The sequence below is a fragment of the Eschrichtius robustus genome, chromosome 1 (assembly GCF_028021215.1).
Source record: "Eschrichtius robustus isolate mEscRob2 chromosome 1, mEscRob2.pri, whole genome shotgun sequence".
Classification (NCBI taxonomy): domain Eukaryota; kingdom Metazoa; phylum Chordata; class Mammalia; order Artiodactyla; family Eschrichtiidae; genus Eschrichtius; species Eschrichtius robustus.
Window position 1 is genome coordinate 138,038,309 of NC_090824.1, and position 12,296 is coordinate 138,050,604.

At 41.8% G+C, this 12,296-nt stretch overlaps 1 protein-coding gene across 2 annotated transcripts; it reads right to left on the reverse strand.

The window, feature by feature from the left end:
* Positions 1–731: 731 nt before the first annotated feature.
* Positions 732–7,485, reverse strand: PSMA4 (proteasome 20S subunit alpha 4). Of its 2 annotated transcripts, none has more exons than XM_068556347.1 (9): positions 7,389–7,485; positions 5,939–5,965; positions 5,671–5,713; positions 5,224–5,386; positions 3,870–3,947; positions 3,457–3,545; positions 2,863–2,993; positions 2,252–2,375; positions 732–1,143 (listed from the first exon to the last, which is right to left on the reverse strand). In XM_068556347.1, exons 2-9 carry the CDS (start codon positions 5,939–5,941, stop codon positions 989–991), a joined length of 786 nt encoding a protein of 261 aa, XP_068412448.1. In that variant the 5' UTR covers positions 5,942–5,965; positions 7,389–7,485; the 3' UTR covers positions 732–988. The 2 variants fall into 2 exon arrangements, with proteins under 2 accessions (XP_068412448.1, XP_068412455.1); XM_068556354.1 differs by lacking the exon at positions 7,389–7,485 and adding an exon at positions 7,183–7,345.
* Between the last annotated feature and the right edge of the window lie 4,811 nt (positions 7,486–12,296).

Here is a 12,296-nt window from a genome sequence, read left to right on the forward strand (position 1 = left end):
AATTCTACCTTTCACGTTTTACTATGTTTGCACATATGTATGTGCATACACACACACACAACTTTTAAGTCCAGTATGAACATCCATCAATATCAAAGGCTGGCAAACGACTCTTATTTCACTAGATAGACTTCTGATAGGGTAGTATCAGATGAGACCTAGGAGAAGGACAGCTCTCCGTTTTGCTCAAATTGGGCTACAGGTTCTCCAAGATGGTAGGGGAACAACGAATAGAAAATCTTCACTGCACAGTTCCCATCTTTCTCTTTTTATGATGTTTACATTTCTGTCCATTTTAACATCTTATTTAAAAGTAACTGGGACTTCCCTGGTGGTGCAGTGGTTAAGAATCCGCCTGCCAATGCAGGGGACACAGGTTCGATCCCTGGTCCAGGAAGATCCCACATGCCACAGAGCAACTAAGTCCGTGTGCCACCACTACTGAGCCTGTGCTCTAGAGCCGCGAGCCACAACTACTGAGCCCATGGGTCACAACTACTGAAGCTTGTGCCTAGAAGCCACTGCAATGAGAAGCCCATGCACCGCAATGAAAAGTAGCCCCGGCTCGGCGGCAACGAGAGAAAGCCCACGCGCAGCAATGAAGACGCAACGCAGCCAAAAAAAAAGTAACTGCAAGAGTAGCCACAGTATACATAAAGCGTGAAAAGACCACAGCCCTATTAATCCTGGTATCTTTAACAGTTATTGCTAGAGAATTTTTTCCTTCACCATTTCCATTCTTTCCAAGTTTTATTCAAAAAAAAAAAAAAAAGAGGGGGAGGGTGATTAAGATGTCCATAAAGAGTAATCATCATTACAATATTCACCTGGACAGCAATAACAAGGACCCAATTCAGTTGGTACCATCCTATTTTCCCACTAGACAAGTTAAAAAAAAAAGGCAAAGCTTTCTCAGTGTGGAAGAATAGGACAGCTTTTACACTGAAATGGTGCCCCAAATGAGTTATAAAATCCCTGATTTTGTCTTCTATTTATCCTTTTCTTTCTGTTCTTTTTCTTTCTTCTCACGCTCAGCTTTTGCTTCTTCTTCCTCATGTTTTTTGATCAACTGTTCCACTTCCTTTTGTTTGAGAACTCTGATGACTGTCTTTCCATTCTCTCTTGTTAGTGTGGCAATTTCCACTAGAAGCAAACACACACACTTGTAATACAGGCAGCCATACTCAGCCAACACACTTAATAAGCAACCACAGTTTAATCTCTTCATACCATTTGAGCCTTAGTACACCATTTTTCCAAGTTTTCTGCTTAATATAATTCATGGATACTTTCATGGAAACAAAATACCTTCAATATTGTAATGTTTTTATGAATATTTTTACTTTAATATCATCTTTATCTTCACCCATACTAACTTTCTGAGCTGCTGTTCTGTTACTTTTTTGGAAAAAGTACAACCAGCCAATTGCTCTAGCTGGCCTGACCAGAAGGAACCAGTTTCCTTGTTAGAACTTCTGAAGGCTCAGCCAAAATCTTTAACCAGTACTTACACTTATTTTTCATGAACTTTTCAAAACAAAGGCATGAAAAGCAGCTCCCATGACTATGGATGAGAAAAGCAGACTAATGCCAAAAGGAGGAGAAATTTTGAGAAGGGAAAATTGAGTAGTGCCTCCTTGAAATTAGGTAGAAGTAGACAAGAGGACAATCTGCAAGTAAATGGCATTTTTTAAAGCAACACCAGGAGCTAAGTTATCCTAAACTAAATCAATACGTTAATTTACTACAATTTTTGAAAAACATTATTTACAAATATTGTTTTATATGGTCATATAACTTTAGCTAAATAAAGCATTTACAATTGCAAACATGGGCTTAACATAAGAGATCAGTAGATTCAGAAGAACAGAGGGTACAACTCATGCAAATGTTATACCTCTGATAAAGTACACCAAACATATATAACCACATAATTACTTTCATATTCTTTATTATATGTACACATGAGCATAGATATCATTGTCAAGAAGTCGATAAGATAAAATAGCATGGATCAGATTTAACTATGAGTATTGAGAACATTCAGGCTCAAGTCCTTAAGCTTGTTATGTAGTGTGGGATGGTGGCTCCAGAACTTGTCAGTGTTGACCTTGGTCAAGTCTTAGGAAATAGCTGTAAGGTCACCTAACTTATAGGGCTGCTGTTTCAGTGCACTATGATAACATGTTAAAGGCCTACTCAATCAATTCCCTCACTAAGCAAACAAATTAGAGGAGTGGACATAAATTACCTTTTTCAGCAGAGAGTTTACTAACATCCATGGTCTTATTTAGGACTTTGATAGCTAAAGCAAGAGCTGACTTCAAAGTCATTTCTCCTTCTTTGTAATCTTGTTTTAACATCGACACAGCTGCCTATAAAACATAAGGAAGAATCAACATAGAGAATTTCCTTTAAATTTCTGCGTTTTTTAGGAACATGAATAATGCCTGAATTATTATTGGCATTATAACCAACATAAACAATTTTGATGGCAGGGAGGGTTGACATGGGATAGGGGTGCGAAGGAGGGACGTTGATGATCTATGAATGAATCCCAGGTATCCATGATTGAATTCAGGGGGTCTGTGAACTAGTATGTGGGAGACTGGGGAACTAGATCTTATTTTCACAACTTCTAACTGAAAATTAGCACTTCCTTTCATTATTACTGTAGGCAATAAACCCTAGTAGTATTAGTAGTACCTGTGACTTCATCACCAATAGAAATCACAGATATTTTCATATCACATTAATGCTGTTGCAGCTACCTTAAAATGTTGTTTACACTCATCACTACTTTAAAACTATGGCAGTTACTAGACCCTTCGCTACATTCTATAGCAACACAAAAATACTCACAGCGCTATTATTTCCAATGCATGTAGCTTTCCATCCTCCATAATTTCCACTAGGGTCACTCTGATAGAGCTGAAAGCCATAGTGCTTATCCCAGCCAATGTAAAGCAATGAAACACCAAAGGGACGTTTTCCTTTAACAGAGAAAAAAAGAGCCAAACATACCAACAATCTAAATTTAGTATCACTATGGTTACTTGAGCTCAGTGGCTAACCCCTTTTCTGTGAAGTTAAGCATTCATAAACTGTTCCGTGTTCTGGCCACCATAGATAAGCTCCATCAAAAATTCCACTTTTGTTTCTAGGATTTGGATGCAGCCAGGAGAGGGAATAAAGACAAAGAGGACCAGTGCTAAATTTCATCATTATGTAAAAAGCAATTTGTTTCCTCATTTGAAAAGGTTATTTTGGCCTTTCAGTAGTCTATTAATAAAATGTTTGATAGTCCACATAGTGGAAGCCAGTTAGTTCATGAAGTGAGAATGTATGAAAAGTGTCTACTTATTTCATTTTGAATTTCATTTTACCATCTCAAAAAGGTTATTACTCATAAAACGTTTTATCTTTTGGGAATAAAATTTCCAAAAGTTTCAGTACCTCCAAACTGTGTATAAGCTTGTTTGATATCACACAGTGCTGTGACCAACTGCTCACAAGGAATTGGCTCCTGATATTGCAATAAATACCTAGGATAAAGAAACTGGCATATGAATAGTTTTCTCTAAAACACTCTATATACACACTCTAAGCAAAATACCCTCTGAAAAGAAATCTCTGCCATGGGGTCAACATAATAGTCACTTATAAACAATCTAAAGGGGGAGAGTAGAGGGCATGGCAACATCTTAATAATCATACAGTAACTAATATTTTACAAGTTTGGTTAAAGAAAAAAACACTGTAATTTGCAATTAATAGGTTTTTAATGACTTTAATCTTTACAAAAATGAGTTCTTAGAAACATCGAAACTAATTTTACATATCATCAATTATACTATTTATGACCATACCTTTGAGCAATGAGCCTCAGTTCATTAGTCAGAACATTAGCATCAGAAGTTATGCCTGCCACACTGCAGGCCATATCCCTTGAGGAAAAGAAAGACATTTATCTGTAAGCAGGGAAGATGTTTACCAGGGGTATTTTACAAGTTTTAGAAAGTACTAAGCTCTATTAGAAATTCACCATGCTTCCTCTCAGCTGCTACACCCTTCAGACAAAACCTATGTGTGTTTTATCTTTGTAGGAAACTTTCAACTTAATGTCATTCAACACATAAGATAAATAAATGCACACTTAAGTTCTTCACAACAGATGTATTTACCATCACCATCCTGTGAACAGGGCAAGAGAATAAACACTAGGAAGCTAGGGTAAATCCCAAGAGGATTCAACCACAAGGAAGAAAAAGGTTTTGCCAGACAGGAAGACAGACTACCCCACGCTCTTGGGTAGTAAGTACTCTCACCTCCTAAGGCCTAACTTGATGGGGGTGAGGGTGATGGGACCCGAAGGGCAGGATATTTTATGAGCCTGCCTAGGAAGCTCAGGGCTAGGCTTACAGGGAGTATGCATTTCCTTTCTCTACCCCCCTGTTCCCTGAAAGCTGCCCCGGCTCTCCTACAGCCTCGACACCCTCTGGCACTGTGCCTAATCAAGCCTGCAAGCTGCTGAGGGGCCCAACAGTGACTCTGTGGAGGAATGACACTTTCTTGGGTGAGTGTATCAAAAAGGCCCTATAACCAGAATTCACCTGGCTCACCACTGAAGGGAAAGTCTCCAATGAGCAAATCCAGCTCTCTGCTAGCTGCAAAGCCCTGAACACCCAACTGTAACAGAAACTCACTAAGTGTACAGGGTTTGTCTAAACTTTTCCCAGACCTTCAGGAGGCCTGTTCTTTGGTAAGATTCAGTATAATTCAAAATAATTCCTGAGTAACCATTATTATAAACAATACCTTGAGGGCCTCCCATATGCCAAACACTGTGCTAATTTATCTCATTCATTTTATTTTATTTCATTAAACTGCCACAACCACTCTAGTAGGCTCTGAAGCCCAGAGAAGTTGAACAATGGGTGTGAAGTCACAGCTTGCATTGGTGGAGCCCAGATTTAACCCAAAGCTGTGTGACTACCAAGCTTCTACTCTTATCACTATACAACGCTGTTTCTCCACTAAGTACTTGACCCTGCACTTAAAAAGAATAACATATGATCCTGGGCCTCAAGGAAGTTTCAAGCAAATAAGTTAAAAGGAAAAAATTTCAGAAGTAAAAACAGAACAAACTGTTCAATTCTATCATGTCACATGCAATAGCCCTCCCAAAATATGATGAGATGTTTTCCCTAAGATTTCACTTACTCATTCAGTTTATAAATTTTTTCAGAAAAAAAGACTTCATCAAGAAGCTTGTGGATGTTACGTCTCTCTGCTGCAAGCAGAACACCATCATTTGCTAAAATTCCCAAACAGGTGCCTGCGTGTCCTATAGCTTCCATGGCATATTCAACTTGGTACAAGCGACCTACAAGACACAAGCAGTGAGAAACCGAGACTCTCTTCCTTGTTCGTGCACCACTGGTTCAAGAGAATCAGCAACAACACTGGAGGGCTACAAACAAGAGTCCCACTTTTACTCATAGTCCTATGATGTACATAATCAACCTGGTGATCATCACTTCAAACTACAGAAAGGATGAACAACTTAGTATTAAAAAAAAGTTTGTAGATTCCCCATCCACCCCTAAAATTCAAACACTTAAAAAAAATTTTTTTTATTTGAGACAGATCAAACAATTTATATTTTACCTTCTGGAGAAAATATAGTGGTCCTGGAGTCATATCTTCGAGACTGCAAAGGAAAAACATACAAGTGATTCCTACCCACTTTTAGTAAGCCAACTCCTGTAAACCCACAAGTCATTTTACAGAGCACATCCTGGTATACAAAATTCAGAGAGTGGGAGGAAACTGGTAAGACATCATTCCATTTCAGTTTTCTCATGCAAGTCTGTAAGCTGAGTACAAGCAATACAATTTATCAGGCAACAGCTTACTGGCATGTGTATTAACTCACCATGTTTTCTGAACTTTATGATAATTCCTGTAAAAAGAAAATAGGATAATTATTAAAAGGAAACTTACAATTTAAAAAGCATTTCTTGACTTGAAAAAAAAATGTTTTCTTCACTCTCTTCATTCAGCCAACATTTACGGTGCACCAGGCACTATGCTAAATGTTGGAATGCCAGCATGGGTAAGAGCAATCCCTTTCCTAAAGAGCGTACAGTTTGGTGGCCAGCTGAGGGAGGAAGACACAGAAGGACAATTATAAAGCAATGCGGAAACAGAGGCACTAAGGGTAGAGTGGGAAGAGGGTTGGAGAAAATCAAGAAAGTATTTTTTGCGAAACACATACAGAAAATGAGCCCAAATTAGAGATGGGAGAGGCAGAAATAAGGCTGAGAACATCTAGGTCTAAGAGGAAGAACAGGGGAAGAAAGAAGGGAAAGGCATTCCAGGCAGAGGAGAAAGCTTGAGCAAAAGGCACTGAGGCAGGATAGCTTAATGGGCGAGAGAAATTGCTGAAGTTAAAAAAAATATGAAAAAACGAAAGAACTAAGCAAGTATCCAGACCATGTAGAGCTTTGAATGCCAAGCTAAGAGGCTTAGGCTTTCTCCAGAGAATGATACGGGGTCCTGAACTATGAAGCGGAGGAGCGGGATGGTAATCTTTGGCATCATTACTATTACTGCAAAAGACAACACTGGGGCTCAGCGTGATTTGGTGGAAAAGCCAAACTTCGGCCTCCAGAGCCAATTTTCCCAAATTCTAGAATATCGGTAATTAAAAATGGAAAGATAAGTAAGGATCAGGTCCCGAAGGCCCGCGTGCCCAGGTAAAAACTATGAATTCTATCTCTTAAGCAATGGGGCTCCAAAGAATGATGCTGGGCCAAAGAGCCACAGGAGCTGACCGGCATTTTAGAAAGATCGCTCTGGCTGGTGAAGACTGGTGCAGGGTAACCAGTTATGAGGCTGCTGCAACACGCAGGTGAAAGGTAAGGCTAGCCCGGAGCAGAGAGCCAGGAGAGCACAGAGAGGAGACGGCCGGGGCTTCTGATTCGCGAGAGAACACAACTTTCTCATCTCCACGCCAGACGCAGGACAACGGCCCGAGGCGAGTTCACCTGCACCTCCTTTCCCGCAGGTTTACTTTCACTACGGACTCTTACAGTGACGGAAGCAGCCCTACAACTCTGTCCTGGCCACCGGCCCCACGCCCGCCCCGCCGCTCGAGCGTCCCCAGCCCCGTGGTGCCTGCTCAGTGCAGAGAAGCCCGACGGCGGCCGTCCGGAGTCAGTCCCGCGGCCGGTCCATCACCAAGGAGCCGGTGCAGAGTCATCATGTCCACGGTTCCTCGGCGGCCGCTGCAGGCCGGGACCAGCTCTGCCGCGACGCTCAGGATCCCCGCCCGCGGAGAGAGCGGCCAAGCTTCCGCGAGTGCGCAAGGGGCAAAGGCTCACCGAGGGGAGACGCTGAAGAGCCTACAAGGAGCTCTTTCTCCGCGAGAGAAAATCCACCACCACTGCCTGAGTATCCCCTGCTAATATGGCCCCCGCGCGTGCGCAGAGCCACCGGGGGGGGGGGGCGGGGCAGCCGAGGACGCGGAACTCCTTCTGGGGGGCGGAGCGAGCGCCGGTTGTCCTCGTGGGAGCTGGGGAATTGAGGTTCGGAGGCACTGGCAGGGATCCTCAGCCCGATGAGGGGGCACTAGAACACGGGGAGCGGGGCAGGAAGACCCTGGCCAAGGAGGAAGTGGAATTATAGCTAATGTCCCTTTTCCACTGTTTGCGCTTTATTTTCACTTTCGCTTTCTATTCAGCACTAAGCCATAGGCCCAGGAGAGCACTGGTGTGGGACCGCCTGTTAATTGCTTGCCTTTCCTGCCCTGTTCTCAAAACGGACCCAAGCACGTAAGACGTTACCCTTCACTCTGCCTCTTATCATCTCCTTTCTTGAATCTGTCTTCCACTTTTATTGCTGATACATGCCTTTTGGGGCATGTAAAGCATATTATGATGGGGTTTACACCTTTGGGAGAACTTTCACCTTAGTCTCCTCCTCTGTCTTTAACCTCGTTAGAAAGGATTCCCCTGACCAACTTAGTTAAAGCAATACCCTACCATCACCGTACACACACCGTTATCTTCTATACAGAAATTGTCATGTTTATTTATGTGTTCATTATCCATCTCTCCTTTCCACTCTTTTTTTCATCTGGCTTCAGTCTCTACGCAAACTATCTACTATTCATGTTTTAAGTTTCTTCGAGCTAGACGCTTGACTAGGTCTGAATTGATGTGTAGTCATTTGCTCATAGTCTCCTCCAAGAAGAGGTCCACAGGGTAGGGACTTCGTCCTCTTCATGTTGGGCAAAAAATTATTATTGAGGGATCTGAGCTTTGAAAAGGAGGTAACCTGGGAATGAGTTGTGGTTTGAGGTCTCTCATTTCTGCTTCCCAGGCACACAGGGAGGTGAGCCAAGGCAAAATGGCAAGGGCCACACCCAGACAGGTGGTGTTCTGAAAGCATCCTTAGGTGGCAGTGTAACTTATGGAATCTCTCTGAGGATCCCTGCCACCTTAGTTCATTCTGACGAATTGAGCATTAAGAGTTTTAAATGAGAGGTAGAATTTATTAGGTCAAAAGAAGAGGGATCAGTTGAGATAAAAGAGCGGAAGTAAAAATGAGTTTGACAAGTTTGGGTGACAGAGTAGCTCAGTCTGGCTAGAGTGAAGACGTCAATGAAGGGAGGAAAGGAGGAAAGGCATTTTAGGCCAAACTGTAGAATGCCTTCAATGCCAGAATTTTTTCTCTGTAGGTAGTGGGAAAAGAGGATTAAAGTGATGTTTTAGGATGATGAAGCCTCATGATCTTCCATCCCACATGTTCCTCCTACAATGTGGCATGGATGCTTCCCATTGAGAGGTTTTGTGTCCCCTTCCCCTGAATCTGGGTGGGCCTGTGACTGCAACGGAAGTAACATCATATGACTTCCAAACGCAGGTCATAAAAAATAAATTTGTCTTGTTCTCTTGGGAAGGTGTTTCTTGGAACCCTGGCACCATGCCATGAGCGAGCAGAGACCAAATGGAGAGATATTCCACCAACAGCCCGGATGAGGTTCCAGCATGACTGGCCAGATTTGTGAGTGAGGATTCCTCTAGATGATTTTAGTCCCGCATCATTGAATCTCCCCCAGCACTGAGGTCTTCCCAGCTGAGGCCCCAGGCATTGTGGAGCGGAGACAAGCTGTCCCAGGGCCTGTCTGAATTCGTGACCTGAAGAATCCATAAGATATAAAAAATTGAGCTTTTAATCTACTATGTTTTTGGTTAAATTGTCACACAGCAACGTATTGTAATGAGAGTTTTTATCTGGCCCTGATATGAAGGCTGTAAGGTGGAGAGATTAAGGATAATAACGCCAGAAATTAAAGTTCTGTTGCAGTCTAGAGGGGATAAAAACCCGGACAGAAAAAGATACTTGCAAGAGTAGAGTCTTTGCTGGAGGTATGGTATTGATTCCCAAATCTAGAACTGGTTTTCCTCCTCATTGGTGGAAAGAACCAAAGACCAGCACTTGTAGACGTGCGTTCATTCCAACAGTTCATCAGACGGTTCTCTATTAAGGCTGTGCTAGGGGCCTGGCACCAAGCTAGGTTCTGAAGATAATGAAATAAATATTATTCAATTTATGCCACCAAAGAGTTTATAAACTACATTGACCTGATTGATTGGAGATAAGCTAGGGCAAACACCAAATAGTAAAATATCAACGCAAGGCAGCCTGTGTTCAAATATCTAAAGAGTTGGTCAGCAATATTTGCATTAAGATAATTCAGTGGAAGAGAATCCATGTTAGCAGAAGGAGCAAGCAAGCAGGAAATCTGTAGAGTTTCATGGTATAAGAAAATGAACACTGGTCTGGGAGTGAAATGCAAGTTTTAGTTCATTTTTCTAGTCCCCAGTTTCCTGAATGGTCAAGCCAGATAAAAATCACAACCCCTTAAATTTGAGAAGCATAAGTGATTTCCTGTGAATGATCTCATTTGATCCTCCTAACACAGGTGTGTATGTGAGCCCATAGGGAGGAGAGGAGGGGAGGGGAGAAAGGAGGAGAGGAGGAAGTGGTATGGGTCCCTGGCTCTCTTGGAGCAAATTGCTTCAACTTTTTAAGCATCTGTTTCCTCATCTGAAAATGGGGATTAATCACAACAGTACTATTTACACTCCCACCAACAGTGCAGGAGGGATCCCTTTTCACCACACCCTTTCCAGCATTTATTGTTTCTAGATTTTTTGATAATGGTCATTCTCACCGGTGTGAGGTGATAACCTCATTGTAGTTTTGATTTGCATTTCTCTGATAATTAGTGACGTTGAGCATCTTTTCACGTGCCTCTTGGCCATCTGTATGTCTTCCTTGGTGAAATGTCTATTTAGGCCTTCCGCCCATTTTTTAATTGGATTTTTTGTTTTTTTGATATTGAGCTCCGTGAGCTGTTTGTGTATTTTGGAGATTAATCCTTTGTCTGTTGTTTCATTCACAAATATTTTCTCCCATTCTGAGGGTTGTCTTTTTGGCTTGTTTATGGTTTCCTTTGCTGTGCAAAAGCTTTTAAGTTTACTTAAGTCCCATATATACACTACCGAATGTAAAATAGTTAGCTAGTGGGAAGCAGCAGCATAGCACAGGGAGGTCAGCTCGGTGCTTTGCGATGACCTAGAAGGGTGGGATAGGGAGGATGGGAGGGAGGCTCAAGAGGGAGGGGATATGGGGACATATGATTCACTTTGGTGTACAACAGAAACTAACACAGTATTGTGAAGCAATTATACTCCAATAAAGATCTATTAAAAAATCATAACAGTACTTTTCTCACGGGTTTTTTTGTGGAGATTAAATGAGATAATGCATGTAAAGTCCTGTGATATAATATGAAATATATGTTTGGTCTTTGTCCCCGGTTCTGGCACAAAGCTTCTAAAACTCTTGTAATTTCCTGAGCAGTAGGGGAGAGCGGAGCGTCTTTTTTATTCATAATAAGACCCTTTCAGCTACACATGAATTTATGCTAATGAAGTGAGTCTTGGAGGATGGGTGCTGATTATTAGAGGAACCAACCAAGTGACTAGAGGGCTGGAACTTCAGCCTCACCCCCCACCTTCTGGGGAGGGGAGATGATTTGATCAACCAGGGGGTCAATGATCTGATTAACTGAAGCCAGCATAAAAGCCCTAACCAAAGAGGTTCAAGAGCTTCTGGCTTGGTGAGCAGATCTACATGCCAGGAGCATGGTGCACCCCCAACTCCACAGAGACAGAAGCTTCTGTGCTCAGGACCCTTCTGGATCTCACCTTATGTATTTCTTCCTCTGTCTGTTCATTTATTATCATACCCTTAAAATAAACTAATAAACATAAGTAAGCATATCCCCGAGTTCTTTGGGCTGTACTTGCAAATTATAGAACCTGAGGAGGGGGTCATGGGAAGCCCCAACTTACAGCCAGTTGGTCAGAAGTACAACCGAGGACTTGAGGCTGGCATCTGAAGTGGAGGCAGTTTTGTGGGACTGAGCCCTTAACCTGGGGGTCTGCTCTAGCTCCAAACAGTTAGTGTCAGGATTGTTTAATGCGAAGGAAAACTCCGCATGTTTAGCGTCAGAAGTGTTGTGAGAGTAGAGAGAGTTTTCTTTTAAATACTTAGTGCTCAATAAATATTTGTTTTTATTATATATTGTTAAACAGTAAGGCAGGAAGGACAGGGATTTGATCATCGTTTACTGATCTAAAATTCTGATTCCTAAGAATCAGACCACTGATTGGATATGAGAGAGGCAAAAAGAAAACTTCTCCAATATTTTGGGTTTGGGTAACCTGGTTCATTCATTTAGTAAGTATTTATTAAGTCTTTTCTATGTGCCAAGCCCTGTGCTAAGAACTTTGCATTAATTTCTAAGAAATCCTCACAACTAACTCTATGAGGTACTACAGGCACTATAAGATAGGTACTACTTCACCTTTACAGATGATAAGGAAATTGAGGTGCAGAGAAGTTAAAGGTGAATATAAGAATGATACAAGAAAATTCAGAGAGAGACCTAGTTTGGGGAGTATAGATAGCTCTATAGGTAGGTCATTAGATGGAGAGATACAGAATCAATGTGTTCTCATTTATATTAAAAGAGATAACTACTGAGAAGGTGTTTGAATGGCCAGGGTTCTAGACTTGAGTCATCTGTAGAGAATGGAGGGTTAAAATGACAAGAAGTAAACAGCTATTTACTATATCATACTAAGGGGGACATGAAGAGAAATCAGTGAAGGAAATACAGTGGTATGATTAAAGTCAAGTACATGTGAGCTATG

What these genes read in the sequence shown, in the direction of transcription:
- PSMA4 (XM_068556347.1), bottom strand. An exon ending in CACTATATTTTCTCCAGAAG is followed by an intron (nt 5,387 to 5,670) that starts GTAAAATATAAA and finishes TGTGTCTTGTAG; the next exon opens with GTCGCTTGTACCAAGTTGAA. An exon ending in AGCTTATACACAGTTTGGAG is followed by an intron (nt 2,994 to 3,456) that starts GTACTGAAACTT and finishes TCTCTGTTAAAG; the next exon opens with GAAAACGTCCCTTTGGTGTT.